Genomic DNA, 21,281 nt, shown 5'->3' on the forward strand with positions numbered 1-21,281 from the left:
GTGTCTATCACTGCTGGATACGTTGCCAAGTAAGTAACTACTGCGCAGTCGCAAATTGGGACTCGGTTACTTTTGAGGCAACTGGCAGGTGTCCACCAGAATCACTGTTTTTCGGATCTGTGTTGGTGCTTAGGAAGCTCAGGGACCAATGACGGGTAGCAGTGGAAAGCTGGGAATGTCAGGAGCAGGAAGTCACCAGGGGGTGTGACTGTTCAAAGCACAGATGGGGGATTCTCTTGTATTATTATTTATTTATTCTTTAGGCTTACGCTTGCTCTGCCTTCGTCATATTGTCTTGCCACAGCCCGTGCTAGTGTATCTGTACAATGTAACCCGCGTCTGTTTGTGTAAATAAAACGTTACAGTTTCATTTTTTGTGTCTGCTTCAGTTGTTTTCTCTCTATCAGAGAGATAGATTGTAAAAAAAAGACACCCATCGTATAAATAAACTGGATAAAAATCATAAAAAACAAAAAAGAACGATTGGTCCTTCAAATAGTAAACTTCGCAGCGCTCAGTAGATACGTTAACAGACGATAGGATGCAACAATTCAAATAAACGATCGTTTGTCTTGAAAATTTCAATTGTTGGCCAATAAAGGCGATGTGCACAAATTAAAAAATGTATAAAATATAATTGTATCCGTTGGGATGCAACAATTGAAATAAACAATCGTTTCTCTTGTGAATTTCAATTATTGGCCAGTAAAGGCGATGTGCACAAATTAAAAAATGTATAAAAAATAATTGTATCCGTTATAGATTGTGCACGAGATTTACAACTTATCATAAGCGTTATTTAAAGAATGTGTTCCAGCCTAATTGGAGTGTGGTGCAATACTGGAACACGGCTATAACTCAAGCATACCTGCGCTATTGACGTGTCTCCAAATACCTTCGTGGGGTTTATTTTTAACTCCTTTTAATTTCCATTGTGACAATCAACGTTTTCCGGTCTGGCAGCAGGCGAACTGGTTTCGAAACCAAATACCAATGTCAGCAGTTCTAAAGAGGAAGGAAATGTTTATTGAAAAGAGATAATCGGCGTTTATCGGGGGGTGGTTAAAATTGCTTTTTGGACTTTCACTTCCTCTTAGCCGGTTGGTTGATGGCTGCAGGAAAAATGGCCGATTTTTCACCGGTGGCCATCTTCCCGATTATGCAGCAGCACGTGCGATGAAGTGTGCCTGTTAGCCGTCCAGACCTCGTTCGAGGCGGTTGCTGAGCACGTGACTAGAATGTGATGCGAGGTAACGATTTGTCAGACTCGGATACAGTCAGACGCGCAGTTGGGGGTGGTTACGTTCCCACAGCGGAAAGAACACAAGCAGCGTGCGACAGGAGAGAGAGAGAGAGAGAGAGAGACGGAAAAGAGAACATACGAGAAACAAAACGTTTGGGATGAAAAACTAGGGTTAGTAGTAGTAGAAGCATGTTATGCAAGAAAGCAAGCTTATAAAACATCACCCAAAAAACAATTTCACGCATCCATTCCCTCTAAACGTTTGTCCAGTTCCTCCTCGAATTTATTTAGGCTACAACTTCCACAACGACAGATGGAAGTTTGTTCCAGCAATCAACCACCCGCTGGCTAAAGACAAACTTACGCACATCCATCCTACGTCTTTCCTCAATTTGAAACTGTGTCCTTCAGGGTCTTAATCTGAGCAAGAGGAAGAATCCCATTAGAATTGAGCATGCTCAAACCATTCAAGGCCTTATATACCTCAATCAGATCAACTTGCAGATGCCTAGTCTCGAAATGCTGCAACTTGCAGACTTAAGCCCCTCTTGGTAAGAGGACCCCCCATCGTTCCCCCTCACCAATCTTGTTGCCCTTCTCTGTACTCGTTCCAGCAGCTCTACCTAAAAAGGGCTCCAGACCTGTACGCAGTACTCAAGGCAGGCGTGGCCTGACCATTGCCTTATACAGAGGGATAATCACCCCCTTTTCCCTGCTAGCAAAATTCCTATATATCATTGACAAAACCCCATGACCTGCTCTGGCAGCCTGTCTGCACTGTCAGAAAACTTCATATCTGCCTGCACAATTACCCCCAGGTCCTTTTCATTCTCTATAACTATCAGTGGAGTACCATAGAGTTGGTACGTCACTCTGGGGTTACTGCTTCCCATATGTAGTACTTTACATTTGTCAATGTTAAACTTCATTTGCCACCTCTCAGCCCATCTGCCCAAATTATCTAGATCCTGTTGCAGCAGCGTACTGTCATTACTGTCATTAACAACCCTACCAACCTTTGTGGCGTCTACAACCATGGGCATTAAGTGTGATATACCATCATCAATATCATTGATAAATACACAAAACAATAATCGGCCCAACACCGAACCCAGGAGGACTCCACTAATAACATTAGTCCACGAAGAGCAGTGTCCATTGACCACCACTCTGTCTTTTCCCACTCAACCACCCTTTTATCCATTGTAGTAACTTGCCCTTAATGTCTTTGTGAATTGGGATGCATTTGCTCATCTCCCTCCGTGGGGACATTCCCTGAGTCCAAGGAAGCTCTCGTAATTATGGGAAGTGTTTGCTTACTTCCTTTGCTGCCTCCTTTAATATGGCTGGATAGATCCCATGCACGCGAGATGCATTTCTTATGTTTAACTTCAACAATTTCTCATCCACTTTGCTCTGTTATTACAAAATCATTAAGAACCCTCTTACAGTTTGATAAACTTCTGCCATTTTCTGCCAAACTTTTCATGTGTGAATGTAGATGCAAAATACTTATTCACATTATCAGCTATCTGAGCAGGATCATCAACAGTCGAACCATGGACTATTGATGATGTAGGGTTTCTCGAGTTGAAAATGATGGAACTTTCGCTTTGACGGGGTGGTGTGAAAAAGACTAGAAGAAAGTGGGCCTGTTTCGCTGAATCCAAGGATTTATGGATCAGGTGATTGTTAAATTCGTTGTCGCTGATGAAAATTCGCGAGGATTGTGCCTCGAAACGTCTGAATTTTGGCATTTTTATGTTGACTGTGTGTAGATGTTTGTTATAAGAGCTGAAATGTCCTTTGATGGACCGGTTCGAAGTCCTCTGTATCGGTATAGTGGTTTGGCCTCTTCTCGGTCGTTTGGAGAAGTGAGGGTTCCAATGCAGTGGCAAACCGGAGGATTTCGGAAAGGTCTCTTTAATTAGAGCTTTATTTAACCAGTGTGATGCGCAGAGGATGTTTTCCCATGCCAGTAATTGCAGGTTTTTCATTCCGCATAACATGCAAATCGCCTTTGGGTACATTCTTGTACACACCTAGTACACAATGAGCTCTGATGGAAATGGGTTAAAAGAATGAAGGAGGGATAAAAAGAGGGGGGGGAGAAAATTGAAAATAGGAGAATATAAAGACAGGAAACAGTAGAGCGAGAAAGAATGAAAGAGAATTAGGGAAAACCAAATCAACAAAGGAGAGATAGAGAGAGGGAGGGAAAAGTAACGCACTCAGTGGGACCTAATCAAGTTACTCTCCTACTCAACTATTGCTGGTTACCACATGCTGTCTGCCTCCAGGGAGCAATCTAGAGGCGGTGGAGTAGCCAAACTGTACAACACCTCCCTATTCTCATATGAGAATTCGACCTCAACTACAATTCAAGCTTTCGAAGCGATTATATCTCGCTACGCTTCCACTCCAGCCACATTGATATCGCATCTGTGTATATTCCTCCAGGGCCTACAATTGAAATTATTGAAGATCTGGGGAACTGGCTCTTAAACCATCTTCGTCCGTCTGCACAACGCCTCGTTTGTGGTGATTTTAACCTGCCTCCAAACCGCCATCACCTCTTTATCAGACTCTGTGAGTTCTTCAAATCCATCGACATGACACGGGTCAATGAGAACCCCACCAGGGGATTGAACCTACTGGATCTCGCTTTTACTTCAACACCATGCACAGCTGAGGATGATCCCACCCTATTCTTTCTGTCCGATCACCAGCCTATAGTTTTGACATGGTCATTGCAGGTGCCAAACTTCAACATTCCTGACAACAAAATAGTCAAATATGTTTCAGCACCTAAATACCTTAATCCTCAACTCTGTGTAGAAGCAGCATGCTACATTCCTTGGGATGTCCTCATTGACTGCAACCTCAGCCCCGCAGTGACACTCTTGTCTAACTGGATTATTAAATCCATCACCCACTATGCTGCCCCACATGGTGGATTCAATCATATGCTTGATCCTCAAGAATACCTCAAATACATCGCCAAGTTTCAAAATACAACCACAGTCCCATCTACAGCTCTCCAGGCTGACTATGAAACCCCTTCAGATGTCCTAGGGACTATCCTGACCACGAAACAGGAGCTCATACGTGCCATCAATTCCCTTCCCACAACAGCCACTGTTGGGGAGGATGGAATTCCGCAATTTATGATCAAATGCTTGAGTGCATTCATCATAGACCCTCTTCTCTCGATCTACAACAGATGCCTCAATGAGCATTATTTCCCACTCCAGTGGAATAAGTACAGAGTGTACCCCATTCCTAAAAATCAATTTGCCACAAATGATTTGAAGTTAGCGCGTTGCCGAGTGCGCTAAACAAAACAAAAAAAACAAAAATATTCGAGTATCGTCTGCTTTGCCGCCATCTTGATTTCGTGCGGCCGTCTGTTCTAGCAGGCTACGGATGAACTGCAGAACGCCAGCGCCTTCTCCGCCATCGTCCGCTTCATTTAATGATCGAGCCACGGCTGCGGACCCTTCACTGTCGCAATAACAGACGCGTGGGTGACCCGAATCCACCGGAGGCCAATATTTCACGGGCCATTAGATCGCCATTGCGAGAGTGTCGTTAAACGCCGCCCGTATTGTTTCGCCATAACGAACGCATTGCGGCCAGTGTCGATGGATACGCCCGAAACCCGATACGCCGCTAATTGTTACGTCAACGGAGACGGATCCATTAGCGTCCGGATTTGTCGAGATTTGGTGCGTCGATCGGAAACAAAACTGCGAATTAGTGCGACCGTGTGGGTGGGGGGGGATCACTTTCGGCGGCTCGAATTCCGGGCCACTGAGCCGTACAACGAGTGGTCACTTGCTGGTCGCCCGTGGAAAGCGAAGCGAACCGAGGTGGGTGTGAGTAATCCCCCAGAAATGCCGCAGAAAGGGAACTTTTTTTACGGTCGTTAGAGCTCGCTATTGTTGTCGCCTCGCTCCGACGAACAACCCTCCCGAGCGGTTTATCAATGTGACCCAATTGTGTCGGAGGAATGCCCAAATTGGGACTTAATCGGGGGGGGGGAGGTTTCTGCGCACCTCCGTCTCCTTAATTAACGTCTTCAAACTTCGGGCTGATGGCGTTGGAAAAGGAGAGAATGTCAGCTGTTTCCATGGTAACCACAGGTGGAAGGGGTAGCGTACCTTCCCCCCTTCAACTGAGGATTCGATTGATGTCAATCAGAGGGCCGGTCCAACGTTGTGGACCCCTCACAAAACAATGGAGATGGCCAAACTACAGTGCCCGGATGTCCTTGAAGGCTGTTAAAAACGTAGCAACGACCTAGAAGAAAGGCCGCAGCGAGTAACCCCCCTCCCCCCACCGAAAGGCCGTTTTCTGGGTGTGCCCCAGCCATTTTAAGAACTGAAGTTTTCAGCAGCTGAAGACTGATATCTGTATGGAACTGCTTTCTTTCTCTGATCACGTGACTTTACACAACGAACTAGTGAAGAGCGTAATCGAAATAATCGATTGATTTTCCATAATTAATTGAGTGAAATAATGGAATCATTTTCCATAATCTAATGATTCGAGTGCAACCCAAATCATTCGATAACCGAAATAATCGACTGCTTTTCTATAATCGAAATTATCGATTATGACCGGTCGATTATGCCAATCATTAGAACTTCGTTTTTGCGTCAAGGTACCTATTGACCATGAGGCATCAGCATTTAGTGTCTGTAATTTACGTGTTGGTTTTCTGGATGAAAATCCTCTTCCGAGACCGACTAACTGGGCCACCTTGTAGAAAAATCACATAAAATTCTCTCTACTCCCAACTGGATTCGAACTAGGACCTTATGTGTGTGGAAGTTCGGCTCCCGTAGTTATTGTTCTTACTGTAAGAGCCATCTTGCAGTAAGGGCTATCTTGCAGTCAGTCCTTAGGCATTGCGTTCTTAGGATTTCTTGCTTGAGTGTTGGTTGGTTTGCTAGTTGGTTAGTTGTTGTGTGGTTTTAGGCGCATCAACAACTTAGGCCACATTGCGCAGTCTGTAAACTGCGTGTATTCTGTGGTCGATTTGCTTGTTCGCTCGAAGAAAATCCTGAGTTTCCGGGATTAAAAACCATGATACTTTTCAAAAAGAAATGTCTTTTGAAGAAGAGAACAACTGGAAAGAAATCAAAGGAATAAGGCGTAGAAAAAGATAGAAGAGAAGACAATTCTCGGGTAAATTCACAAAGTCCTTAGAAGTTTCCCATTACAAAGTTTCTCTTGGTCCAATGAAGATCAATGATCAAATGCAGCACTCCAATCAACTGGTCCAACAGTTGATTAAACCAAGTGGTCCAGAAACGAAGTTCGATCAAGGATACAAGAAAAGTTCATAATTTCACCAATAAACATGATCCAAAAGTCCAAAAATTAGATAACACATGCGAAAAATAAAAGTTTTTTTAAATCTGGAATCAAGCCACTAACACTCAAGAGCTAATGATATTTAGAAGATGGTAATTAAAATGGTTGGTACATAAACACAGATAGCAAAATGTGCCTTCCTGTAAGTTGTTGGGGATATCATCTTACTGCAGGCAGAGGACATTTTTTTCTGCTGTTTCCAGAGTGAGAAACATTCAAATAAATTTGCAGAAGTTGTCCTCTTCTTCAAAAGACATTTTGGAACAGTTTGGGAAGGCCTTGAAGCCTTGAGGCTTGTGACCGAACAAATCTGATTACACAATTACCCCCAGGACTTTTTCATTTTCCACTGTCCTGTGTGTTACCACAGTTAGTACATTAATCTGTGGTTCTTCTTTAACCAGTGACTCCATTATTTTACTTGTAACAGAAGTTAAGATACAGATCTGTAATTATCCTTGGTAACACCCTTTGATCCCCTTTGTGAATTGGGGATACATTCGCACATGTCCAGTCCATAGGGACCTTCCCTAAATACAAGAATACGGCTAAGGGCTTGCTTACCTTCTCTGCTGTCTTCCTCAATATGATTGGATAGATCCCATCCATCCCATCAATAGTTCAACCAAAAGTTAAACCATCGACAACAAGCGGACCATAGTGTGGATGGAGGAACTCCCCCCCCCCCATCCACACTATGGTCCGCTGGTGGTGCTAGTGTTGGTGTTGGCTGCGTAGTGCAGTGTTGGGTTGAGTTCATATATTATTCTTCTGACCATTTAGCCGCGGGACCCTTAGTAGTCTCACTGTTGCTCGTCCACCATCCCGAGAAGGTAAGCCGGGGCCAGAGTGTTTACCTATTAGTCTTAAGTTAAAGGGACAGAAGGAGCCCCTATGAGGAACCCATCCTTCTCAGGAGGGGACTATTAATAAAGAGCAGAAAAAAGGTTTGGAGTGGTATAGTCTGAAAAGTTTTGGTGGGGAGGTGGAAAGGATAAAGGATAGGGGGGAACAAAGTCATAGGATCAGAATTCCCTATGTGGGACAGAGAGAGATTGCACTGTGGGAACACTGTACTTCTGAGTTACAAATCCCACACTGGCCAGGCCAGCTGAAGCCAGTGTCAGCATGTCCCACACCCGGCTAGTGATCAAGGAAGCATGAGAACAGCAAGGCAGAGGGTTTTCTGATAGGATGCCCACTGCGGTCAATTGGGGGAGCAATTAGACTCATCAAGTGGCCCAATGTGATTCAACCCCTTCCTTTTGCGGTTAATTTAAGTAAAGAAATCTTTGCTTCTTTTCCTTATCTGAATCTTCCCTTAGATTGCCTAACCTCCTTTGTGACCTGATTGTAGACTAGTTCATATCTACTGCTGGCTTCTGCACCACCTGATATCACCTATGCAACCCACGCATTTTGATTCTCTACCACAAGTCTCATCAGTTCGTTTGACATCCATTTTGGTCTTGAAATTTTTTAGTTGGCATGAAAAACCTCGAGGCTTCTACGATTACTGGCCAAAAAATTAGAAACCTTTCTTCAAGATCTAGTAGGAAACCTTTTGCTCGAATTAGAACCACTGCACATCATGGTATAGATTCCATTTGGTGTTTGATGGAGTCTATCTTAAGATTTGACCATACTGTCATCTGTTGTACTGTGGTCGGTACAGAACTGGGAATTCAAATTGTCCTTTCCAACATATTCCAGATATCAACAATTCGATTCAGATCTGGGGAATTAGGCAGACAGGAGGGAATTTGGAAATATTGGGATGTTTCTCGAACCATTCAGCTGCAATTTTGGCACAGCAAATAGTTGCATTGCTGTCTTGAAAGAATCAATGTCAGTCCGGGTTAAAATTAAGTATTGCAGGGTGAAGTTGGTCTAATACGACAGAAAGATATTCTTTGAAGTTAACACGACTTTCTAACGGGATGATTGAACCTAGTCCTTAGCACCAGAACATATCCCGTACCACCCCAAGCCCTATTCTTTGAACATTCCTTTCAGGGACGAAATGAATGGCAAAGCTCCCATCAGGGAATCTTATCTGACCAGATTTGCAAACACTTTCAAATTTAATCCCAAATGGCGACTTTTCCCAACATTGCTGTTAAGGAAATCCTCAGATGTGATATTCTTAACATCATTAGTACCAACGAGTAAAACGTTATCATCTTTTGCCCTTAAAAGATCAAAGCTGTTCTACAGCATCATTAATTTTTGTCCATGGCAGACATACTCTGGTCCCTGTTCCATCTTCCAAGATCATTACCGGAATGTCTCATGGGATGTTGTGGATTTATCTGGGATCTTCCTTAAATCTTTCCGAAAAGACACTTGGAAAAAAAAAAAAAGAATCTTCCTTCATTAGTTTTTCCAATTCAAACCGACGAGCAGCACTCTTTGTAGAAATTTATTGGTTGCCCTGTGGCGACGTATCCTTCGGACAGTTCCATAGAAGTGGTTGTAAGACATTTCGAACAGTTGCCTCTTGAATTTCAATCCAAAGCTGAAACAAGATATTGATTTACAATGTATTTTATATCAGTTAGCAAATAAATAAATAAATAATTTAACTATATTTAGTTGTTGTTGTTGTTGTTCTAGGATTTTAGGAGTATCAGCAACTAAGGCCATCTTGCTCCGTGTATATTGACTGTAAATTGGTCGTGTTCTGTGGTCGATTTTCTATTCGCTGGATGAAAAACCCAACCACGTTGTGAAAAAGACCATAAAATTCCTCACGTCCTCGATTGGACTCAGGTCTTTTCCACCAGGTGTGGGGAGGACGTCTATTCCACCAACTGTGCTACCCACGAACACCTATATATATATCTAGGGTAGTTTTAAATTAACAATGATTTTTATACACGGAATTATCATCACACATTTAGTTCCCAACTTTTGGACCCCAGTGCACTTTACACTGAAACTCACGCTTTGGTATAATCTACCACTGCTTTCTGTTTAGCTGAGTCATCACAGTATGGTTGGAACGCTTGAATTTTGTAGACCGCGTTCTTGTACAACAACCGAAACCAACTCGCTCTTCTTGGTTGATCAAGGCAGTGACAAGTCAAGGTACACAATTACGTTATTTGAAGACCACGGAGGGGAGGGCTTGACTTTCCCCCTCCGATTTTTTAACTCCTTTAATTCCACCCTTCTGCAATTACGGTTGAAGAAACCTATACGAGTCCATAACAAATGCTGCCCTGATCAAATCTCCAACGGTTGAATAAGCCCAGAGGTCAAAGACATTCTTAAGGTACCATAAACAAAGATCCACCCTTCTTCTCAAATGGAGCTGTAGACAAGTCTCAGACACGCCGATTTTATCACGAACTACTTCTAAGGGTAAAGATAGTTCAATTGAGAAACCTAACAATAGCCTTAAGCCGGTATCCATGGCAACTATCACGTGATGCATTTGTTTTCCTTTCCCATTCTATACAATTGATGTCAACTTGTTCCCTTTCCTTTGGAGCTGTTACTCAAAAAGAAAAAAAAAAATCGATTTTAAAGGCTAAAGGCATTAATGGAGCGGTTATTTTGTAAAAAGATAATTATTTTTGACAGATTAATGAAAATAAGTAGCAAATTGTCTCCAGATAATTAGTGTAATCTTAATTTGCTCGAGCTGGTTGCCTCTCCCCTCCTCCTTCCAGGTCAATATACTTTGCGTTTGTTTGTAGGACTTTTTGGACGCTTTTTATTAAATTTTGGTAAGTTATGATTGTTCTGGTAACGGTCAAAAGTAATTAATTACAAAAAAAATTAAACAAAATGGCCGAATCAGACGACATTAGTCCAAGAATACAAACCAAACGATTAAATTTTTGCACGTGACTGCCAATGGCAACAATAAAACCTCACGTTCATGTCTGTTTCAGCCGAAGGCAAATCTTTTGTTGCTTGGTCACCATAGCGACAATGACAATAGAAATGTGTTGATGGATGAAAAAAATCCGCGGACCAACATCGCTTAATAAGCGCCGCTCCGTACAATGCGGCCGTCACGTTTGAGCGGAGTGTTTACCGCCAAGTTTTCTTTACTTTTCTAATCAGGGCGTGGCTATCGTATAACCATCAGGAAGTTGGTTCGCTCTTCTGCGCGTTCACGCTGATCATCGTCACTGATCAAGACGGCACACTCAGGCCCTAGTGGACCCGAACAACACAAGCAAAAAACATCTTGGGGGGGAAGGGGGGAAGTATGCGCATATAAAGGCCACCATTCGTCCGAAGCACCATCATTCGTTCCCTGGTCGAGACACGGTTCAAATCGTAAGATGCTGAAGGTAAGATTCGGTCTGTCGTCTGCAACTGCTAACAATAAGGTTTGCAAAACGCTCATGCAGTGTCGTCTGTCGTTACAGGTTCTTCTGGTAGCCGGGCTTTGGACCCTTGTTGCTGGAGTGGGTGGAGGATACGACGGTGGTGGAGACTACGGCGGTGGATACGGTGGAGGTGATGGAGGCGGTGATGGAGGTGGATACCAGACTTATGTGATACTTGGAGATGATAAGGGAGGCTATGGAGGTGGAGAAGGCGGCTATGGAGGAGGTGGTTATGGAGGAGGAGGAGGATACGAAGGTGGCTATGAAGAGGGAGGAAAAGGAGGTGACATCGGAGGTGGCTATGGAGGAGGTGAGGGATATGGAGGTGGTGGTGGATATGGAGGTGGTGGTGGATATGAAGAGAAGGTAATGGACTGTTTTTGATTTTTTTTTTTTTTTTTTTGCTAGACTTGTTGAATTTTGAGATTTCAGCAAGAAAAATTTGTCCATTTTTGGGTGTTTTGCCAACAGATGGCGCCCGTGCGACATGAAGAATTAGTAAATTCTAAATTAGCTGGAATAGTTGACATCAAACTTAAAATCGTTTTAAATTTACTTAAATTTAATAACTGTAGTCTGTTAACGTTTTAAAATACGTTTTTAAATATAAAATATAAAATTAAAATTTTCTATTTCTTAATTTTTAATTTATTATTATTGTTATTTTATTTTATCGTTTAACATTTAATGTTTAATTTTTTTATAATTTAAATATATTTTTTTAAAAAATGTAAAATATATATATTTTTTCTTCGTACATAGAAAAATAATTAAAAATTAATTATAAATAATAAAACGCAATATAAGCCCATTGTATTCTTCCATGTTTTAATTATTAATTTGCAGTTGCTGATGGCGCCATCTGTCGACGATGTAAACGAAACAATATTCTAATTCATTATTTTTTAGTATAAATATTCCTACAAAATTGTTGTTGTTGTTGTTGTCAGCGGGAACTTTCTTAAATTAGCAAGCAATACTAACAAAATTATAAAATATTAATGAGGAGTGACATATTTATAAACTTCTCTGCCTTTTTGTAGAATGGTTAAGATTTTAATTAAGACTCCTGTAAAATACAAAGCGCCGAAAGATGCTCCTCCACATTTTTTGTTGTCTTTCAGTATGAACCCAAGCCTTACCAATATGGCTACAGCGTAAAAGACCACGAGGGTGGTCAGCAGTGGAAACAAGAATCATCTGATGGTAACGGCATCGTCAAAGGCAGCTATGGATACACTGACCCCTACGGTATTTACCGCCAAGTGAACTACGAAGCAGACCACAAAGGATTCCGAGCCAGCATCAAGACAAACGAGCCAGGCACTGCCAACCAGAATCCTGCCCACGTGAACGTCCAATCCGACAATGACATTCAAAAATACTAAAAACCGACCTTGTAGTATTGTACAGACGAGGTAAGACCACCCAAAATTTGTTTTTATAATTGGCACTCTGATAATGTCTAGTGGCGCCATCTTGTAGAGACAAAATCAATTACCACTAAATAATTAATTAATTTGTTATTATAATTGGTGCTCTGATAATGTCTAGTCAAAGTATTTTTTTTTTTAGTGGCGCCATCTAGTAGAGACACAATTACTACTAAATAATTTATATATTTTGCTATTAAAATTGGCACTCTGATAATGCCTAGTGGCGCCATCTAGTAGAGACACAATGAATTACTACTAAATAATTTAAATATTTTGCTATTAAAATTGATAATGTGTAGTGGCGCCATCTAGTAGAGACAGAAACTACTACTACTAACTAATTTAAATATTTATATTTTTTTGAACTGTAGTTTTTCTCTTAAGCGATAGGAAGTAGACAAATATTCCCCCGTTATCTGCCTCTCCCTGACCCTTAATGAGACTGTTAATCTAACAAGAATTGCAGAATAATTTGGAGAATTATCATAATGGTATAAATCATTGGAGCTTATCAAGTCATTGTAGAACATGTCCAGGATAATTTGAAGCTCAATTGGTGTCTGCATTTAAATAATAAGAGGAAACGTTGACTTCGAGCCAGTGTTTCCTCTTCGACCCCTGTCTTCCCTCCTCCTAGAGAACTTTACGAAAACAAAAGTGTCTCCTATGTTGTCCGCATTAGTTGGATACTTCCTGGAGAAAGTGAGGGATGAAAATGAGTTCAGATATTCGTGCATTACAAGTGCACTTAATGAGCAACAAACGGAGCGGAGAAAATGACACACATATTTGACCTACTTTTCTCAGCGGACTAACTTCACTCATGCATAAACCTTCCGCCTTCATTATCCTTTGGCAGCAATAGTTCGTTTATGCTTTCAGACAATGCAATCTCGTCTGCAGCTGGTGAAAGTGCCATCTAGCGGGAAAAGGTGTCAAAACGTTTTTTTACAGATTAAACTTTGGGTTGAAGGCAAATTCTGGAAATGTAACGAAAGCGCCATCTAGTAGTAAACGACGTCAAACTTTTATTTTTTTCGGTATTTTTAAAAATTAAATATGTCATCACTCGTGTGTTCTAACTACTTTGCTGTTTTCAAAATTAAATTTTAAAAAATAAGAAATATTAACATAAATACAAGAAAATATTCCAATTGGTTATATCTATATATATATATATCAATAATTTAAAAAATATTCCCTAGATGGCGCTTTAAATCAGTCGGGTTAGAAATTCCTCAAAACAATAGAAATTGCCAAATTTTGATTTAAAAATTCTTGAATAAATTTTTATGTTCAATTTTGGATGTCCAATTTTATATTTTTTATAGCTCAGCTGAACCAGCCCTAGCTATTGCTGTATTCGGAACCGAGAGAGGCGCTAGCAGTAGTGGACCCTTGTCTAGAGGAGAGCCAAAGTTCCTGTGATAAAAAAAAAAAAAAAAACATCCGAAAATTAAAGATGCCATGCATCGACTTCTTGACCTTGAAGTAGTGAGGGCAGAACTGTATATCTTTTGTATCCTATTTTTTTCCTGTAAAAAGTGGTAAATAAAGGTGTTTGTTGCTACGTTAATAAAGATTCTTATTCTTTCCGATTTTCAAACTAAATAAAACTGAATGCCAAACTGGTTCTGGACAATTGGGACTATAATCCCGATTATCCGAGACTATAAATTGATATCAATATCGTGAGGAACGATTGTACCCTTAAAATGACACCACATAATTACTCATATAATATTTATTCAGCAAGACAAGAGGGAAGGGGTTCTGTTCCTCCCTCTCTTGTTGACCCAAACGTTTTTAAGTGTCAAACGCGCCGTTCCTTATCTATAAATGCTCTGCTGTTATAATGTTTGAACTGAAGATGTCTCAAAAATGGTCTCAACACAGATGGCATCAAAGGGAGTGGATGAAATCGTTACATATACATCGCACCTATCAGAAACCATCAGTGGAGAATTTACTAATCAATTCTACATTTGATAATAAATTAATTTATTCACAGACTGTTTTGAATGATTATTTGGGAGTTATTTTTGGACACTGTGGTTTTTACTAGACTAAGGGATGGTCTAATATTATTTTTCGCATAATAAAGCGTACACTAAAATCACATGCTGTATTTCCACTACATCTTTTGACATTGATGAAAAATTAAAATTGATTTAACATTCTACTTAACCACAAGTTTTACCCTTTGGTTGACCACGCAAGATTAGTAGTAATATTATTAGTAGTAGGGGCAAATGATGCAAGGAAGCAAACTTATACACCATCAGCCAAAAAGAGGCAAAAAGCCAACACTCCCCATTTCACCTGTCCATCCTCCTCTAACAGTTTATCAGTTCTTCCTTGAATTGATTCAAACTACCCACCTGTACAACACTAGATGAGAATTTGTTCCAACGTCATCAATCAGCCCTCACAAAACAGAAGGGATGAATGAGGAAGAAGAAAAGTTCTGTTGAATTTGGGAGTAAATGGATGCCGATTGGTTGCAGCACGAGTTCGGACTGGTTTTAAAGAGACTGCAGAATTACAGATTCCAATTCAGAAGAAGTGTCCATGGAGTATCCTTGGAAAAGCACTCTGTAGAAACTGAACAACTATGAGATAGAAAGTGTAAAGACTTTGTAAGAGATAGTAATTAATTGCCCTTTTTGAATGGAGTCTAGAAGCCTGAGAGAGGTTTTTGGGACACCAGTCCAGATGTGGGAACAATATTCCATGGGAGGATGAGAGTTTGAGATTTGTACAGACTGAGTAGTTGTTTTGAAGAAAAGTGGCGACGAGGGATTAGAAGTTTGTGTAATCCCTAATAGAGATATGTGATCTTGGAAATCCGAGGGTCATCAAAGATGAGAAATGGAGCACTAGACTCTTCTTGTGGAAAATAAGAGACAGGACTGAGTTCTAGGAGAATTAAAGTTAATTGTGTTTAAGTAACAGATGGGGGATATTCAAGAATTTGTAGGTGTTTCTGAATACAATATTTGTTGAACTGAAAAATGAGATGGACTCTGTCTTCACCAAAACTATGGACAGAATATCTAGTGAATCGGAAAAGGTCATCATTATACAGGTGGAAAAGGGCGTGCGAAAAACAGAATCTTCTGGGGAACCTCATTGGTGAAGTTAAAAGAAAGAGTGGATCTATTTGATTTTCGATAAGCCACTAAAGAGAAAACTGACTAACCAATTGAAAAAGAACTGAAGGAAACCTTATTCTGAAACTTGTTTAGAAGACCTTGTACCGAACACAATCAAAAGGATTAGATTTTGAGTTTTTCCGAAATTTTCCATCGAATTTATCCAAATATGAGTAATATAAAACAACATAAGGATACCGGAAAAGGTTAGTTGCTTGTTGTATTTAGGGCTATAACGATCCCAAGCACTCAATTGACAGAAAAAACAATGAAGCATTTCATGCAGACCGGGTGCAAGATGCGAATAAACTAGTGGTGGGTCAGTGATGATTTTAGGATGTTTCAACTACACTGCTCGACAAAATTAATAGAACAAGATGTTTTTCATGGTTATTTTTTTATGAACAGTGTCGCTGAAGGTAGATACTTGATATAATAGGCACCTTGCCATGCAAATTCCGAGTATCCAATAGAAATCGATTTACCACCTTACACAGCCGCACATTATGCAAATTATTGATGCCTATAAAAACACGAATTTCGACCACATCCCTTCAATCCCGTTTTTGGCTTGCTCAGTGGGATAGCCACATCTCCAGTACTCACAGAATCATCGTCCTTTAGATGATTCTTCGAGGTGGCAGGCCGTTGGACGGCTTAAAACCGGACAGTCGCAGGTGGAGGTGACGCGACACGTTGGCCAAATGTGTCACGCAGTGTCGTCTCGGCGCTATGCCAGAGTAAAAGCGACCCTTCTACTGCCTGACCTGCCTCCACGTGGCTAAGGATGGGCAGCGGGGGTACCACTAGGGGCCCAACGGCTAAATAGTCAGAGGAACAATAAAACATTACATTAAACAACACTAACACTTTTTTGACACACACACTCTGAGATGGGGCAAACCCCCTGGGGACGTTAGACAATGAACACTTTATCCTTTATCCTTTCTGGAATCAGTTTCAGGAGACAGGAACCATTACAAGAAATGCTGGCCAAGGTCGCCCGAGGGCTACGTTAACCAGAACAGATCGCTATCTGGCTCTAACAGCAAGACTGAACCTTACGATGTCCTGTCATCAACTGTCTCTTGAGGTTGCTGCGGTTACAAGTGCAAACATTTCCAACCGGACTGTGTTAAGAAGGCTTAATTGAAGTGGACATCAGTCCACTTCAATTAAGCCTTCAAGCAAGGAAGCAAGGAAAGCAGTGGTTTGTATCTCATTAACCTCAAACCACCGCAAAACTCGTCGTCGAAACTTGTGAATATGTGATTTGGAGCCATGCCAAATGGGGTATAGTTCTGTTCTCTGATGAATCCCGTTTTAGAGTACAGATTCTAGACGTTATTTCATCTGGAGACAACGAGAAATGCGTTACCATCTCCTTCCAACATCAGAGAAAGGGACACTTAGAGTGGAGGCGGTGTTCTCGTGAAAATGAATAGGTTGGAGTCCCTTGCTAAATATTTGAGGGACACTCGTGATTTCGATAGAGAATGACAACAGTTCTTTCGCAGCGCCTCTACTTGTTTAAACTGATACGAAGTACACGAGTAGAACGGTAGAGGAATAGAGCATTTAAATTGGCCAGAACATCACCAGATTTAAATCCTGTAGAACATATAAGGGAATCGCTTGAACAAGTAATGGAAACACGGCAACAGCATCCAGGAAACCTAATGAATTTCGTGCTCAATTGTTTTCAGAATTACCTAATGTTGAAATAAGCTATTTAAGGTGTCTACGATTGCTAGGAATTCTTCAAAGTTCCCTCAGTCGGAAGATCACTAGAGACATTGAATGTAGGGTGATGGGTAAGAGAGATAATTTGCTGATGTCATTGATGCAACGGTTAAAGTAAGGTGTTATTATGTTCGCTTTATCTTTAGCTGAGGAATCGCAAAAGAACTGTAGATGGGATTATAGATGGATAGAAGTTGTATCCAATGATTTCGGCAGGAGATAAGAATAGTTGACTACCATTTGGACAAGAAATAAGTTTTCTACTACTGGACCGTACGAAATCAAGTTTCGATTTGTTAAAACCCGTTTTACAGTTGGTACGAGCTTTAGTGCAGACAAAAGGTGAACTTGGACATTTCGATACGAATCAGTTGTGTTATGCAACGTTCTTCTCTTGAACAGCCATGGCACATTCATTGTTTAGTAAGGTCATAAGTAAATCACAAAAGTACCAGCATCGACCACCTGAGTCCTCGTAACCAGACTGATTCGCTGGAGTTGCGAACATTAATATCACCAAGAAAAATTACCTCGTTGTTGAAAAAGTTGGACTGGAGAAAGTCGAGTTTCACAAAAAGGAAGTGAAAGTGTATCGAGTGATAACAGGAGTTAAGAGAAAGCATTTCTCTGGACACTAACAGTAGAGGAGGGACACTAAGATGTCCCTCCTCTACAATGTGTCGATTCCACATCTCAGTCCCTGCTTGCGTTGGTTCAAACCGGATTGGTCACATTCGGCATAAAAGGCTTTGCACGTGGAGATACATCCAGAGTTACTAACAGACCCTAAGAGGATACCGAAATGAGCGACAAGATCTGCTGCTATTAAAATAGTACGTTTTTAAATATATCTACACAAAACCGATAAGTAATGAAACTATCACGTGGCCACTGCAGGATATTTAAAGAAAGACCAATGAAGAAACCATGGAGATATTTAGGGTTTCGTTCAAAATTCTAATTCACGAGAGAGGATTTTTGAGAACAAAACTTAGAGAAAACGGTAATATAAGAATCCTTGATGATCAGAAGTGTACTTTATCGACGCGCATTCAAATTATATCAAAAATGATTCTAAAATAAACTCCAAACTTGTGCGGTAGATCAACCCTTCACCAAAGTTCATGAGGGGCAGTTTACAGAAGTTAAAAAGAGCAAACTATTTGTAAATGAAGGCATGAAATCGTAACTTACTTCGTCTGTCAAATGAAGAAATCTTTCCACCGCAAACAGGTGTCAAAAGGTACTGGGCGATACTGGGCATCGGGGGTAACTTGTTGAAATACTTGCTGTAGACGTGAAGGGGTGTGTGCGGATCGTTCCTGACACCGCCCGGATCATTGAACAAAGTGTTCATCTACTGGAATTAATGGAGTATGCGATGCAGATTGTAATCCTCAATTACAGTTAAATGCCACGAGGGGACGCGAAATATGCGTCATAAAAAGACGCAGCTGTCATGTCATAATAACCAGAAACAGGCACCGCCTAATGAAGTTATTGGCAGCAGTAATCCAGCTAAAAATTCCAAGCGAAAAAATCGCATTTTGCAAATTATCGAATATCGAAATTTCCGGAAATGTGAGTGAGTCATCCTCATGGTTCATTTCCGTAATTAAACGAAACTCATTAACCGAGGCTTAACCAAATAACATTGCTTTGCTCTGGCGAATACCCCAAGAAAGTTTGCGTGTAAATATTTAGTGAGACTGATAGGATTATCTGCACGTGGCAAAACGTTTCAGATTATTTTTAGTAGCGTTGTAACCTAGAAGTACATTTTCTATTTCTCTGTCTTTTTTTTTATCTTTTTTGCTCTTTCCGGAATTTTATTTTTCTATAACTTTTAATAAAATAATAAAAAAATGTCAAAAACTTGCTGGCTTTGTAATCCACTTCATATTCCCAAAAAATAGTACATTTACTTAATTTTCGCAAAATAATAAAAAAATACACGTGTATTGTTCATTTCATTTCACGTGGCACGAGAAAATCAAAAAATTCTGATTTTAAAAAACAGCACGTGCATTCATTGTATTTCATTTCACGTGACACGCGAACAGAAAAAAATATTTTTATAAAACAGCCACGTGCTTTGTACATTTCATTACACGTGGCACGCGAACAGAAAAAATATTCTAAAAAAACAACAACACGTGCATTGTACATTTCATTTCACGTGGCATGAGAACAGAAAAATATTCTAAAAAAACAACAGCACGTGCATTGTACGTTTCATTTCTCGTGCCACGCGAACAGAAAAATATTCTAAAAAAACAGCACGTGCATTGTACATTTCATTTCACGTGGCACGCGAATAGAAAGAAATTCTAAAAAAAACAGCACGTGCATTGTACATTTCATTTCACGTGGCACGCGGATAGCAAAAAATTTCTAAAAATCAGCACGTGCATTGTACGTGGCACGTACATTTCATTTCACGTGGTGCGTGACCAGAAAAATATAAAAAAAGCACGTGCATTGTACATTTTATTTCACGTGGCACGAGAACAGAAAAATAAAATTCTGATTGAAAAAAATACAGAACGTATTGTTCATTTCTTTTCGAGAAAAAAAAAATTCTAAGAAAAGAAATATAACAGAATTATTGCACATTTCCCGTTTGTATTTGCGAAAACAGAAATATTTTAATCACGTGACACGGGAGATTTTAAAAGGTAAGATATTCTAAAAATCTCTTAGCCGCATAAATTTGTTGGAAACGCTAAGTGGGATTTCGATTGATAAAAAGCCCAAGTAGTTAAATATATATTTATAAAGATCCCAATGACAACCACTCTAGTTAATCCTATTTGTTGCCAGAACCGTGAAAGTAAACATCCCAACGATTTTCATTTCTTATTTCTCATTGGGTTTGTCTTTAAATTTGCGAGTTCTTAATCCTGGTCGTACGTGAATATTTGCAGAATCCCTGATGGGATGCAAACTGGATGAAAGATTACGTGAAACCATTCATTCGTGGTATTTGTGTGAAACTTTGAAGGCGATAAAACTTATGTTTGTGGCCCATAAGAAGACACGCTTCACTACTAATGGTATCGGTACATTATTTTGGTCATGTTCGTCTAGAATTCCCAAATCTAGTTTCTTGAAAATAAAAATTCACAAATCGATGTTAACGTGGCGCCATCTTGTGAGCTATTTGATTATCAGCGATGGAACTCGCACGAATTTTCATATACGAGTTCTGTTGCCATAGTAACCTTAACTTGGTAAATATGGAACGTTATTACTATGGTTGCCATAGAAACTACCTTATTTCGGTAAATTTGGTAAAAACAAACGGTGGAAATATTTTAAAATTTAAAACGCAATTTAGAGGACAGTTTTTTTTAATATATTTTGCCACCATCTTGTGAGTTTTTATTATGCAAATGAAACTTACTGACGACGTAAAGATATATATCATAAAAGCTTAATTTGCATAATCAGAACTCAAAACCTTTGATCTTCTTAAATAGGAAAATATTTTCGGAAAGTTTAAACTTAATTTTTAAATATTTCTCAAAACCAAACGATTTGAACTTCTTAGACCGAATAGCATATTAAATTGATTCCTCTTTATATAACATAAAACAGTGTAGAAAAAAAAAAAAAAAAACCTTATTTAAAGGAAGTTATCAATTGTCAGTATGCAAACAGCTCATTTTGGTTTCCGCGATAAATGCCAGTTTCATTATTAGGCAGAATAAAGGTATAATGTCGCGAGTAAATACTGAAATTTGCCTTGTATGAACCTGATCTATATTTAGCAAGTATTTTATAACTGCGGGTGTTAAAGTTTTCTTTTACCTTTGTGTAAAGTGGCTCTGTCACACCTCTCTGTCTTTCTTCCTTTCCTTTAACACTTACTTAAGATTTCAGATCGATAATTTACTGATATTCGGGATTATTCCGAAAGCTGCATGAGACACCTGGCGACATGTGTTCAATAACTTTCGGGGGCTGGAAT

The 21,281-nt window shown here is 40.0% G+C and overlaps 1 protein-coding gene across 2 annotated transcripts; it reads left to right on the forward strand.

The window, feature by feature from the left end:
• Positions 1 to 10,904: 10,904 nt before the first annotated feature.
• LOC150081359 (uncharacterized) lies at positions 10,905 to 13,980 on the forward strand. Of its 2 annotated transcripts, XM_090379702.1 has the most exons (4): positions 10,905 to 10,935; positions 11,014 to 11,340; positions 12,099 to 12,392; positions 13,742 to 13,980. In XM_090379702.1, the coding sequence occupies exons 1-3, from the start codon at positions 10,927 to 10,929 to the stop codon at positions 12,360 to 12,362; spliced, it is 600 nt and encodes a 199-aa protein (XP_090235828.1). In that variant the 5' UTR covers positions 10,905 to 10,926; the 3' UTR covers positions 12,363 to 12,392; positions 13,742 to 13,980. The 2 variants fall into 2 exon arrangements, with proteins under 2 accessions (XP_090235828.1, XP_090235827.1); XM_090379701.1 differs by lacking the exon at positions 10,905 to 10,935 and having other exon boundaries at positions 10,943 to 11,340.
• The last annotated feature ends 7,301 nt before the right edge of the window (positions 13,981 to 21,281 follow it).

Source organism: Mastigoproctus giganteus, chromosome 8, assembly GCF_048544385.1.
Source record: "Mastigoproctus giganteus isolate SK-2022 chromosome 8, ASM4854438v1, whole genome shotgun sequence".
NCBI lineage: Eukaryota > Metazoa > Arthropoda > Arachnida > Uropygi > Thelyphonidae > Mastigoproctus > Mastigoproctus giganteus.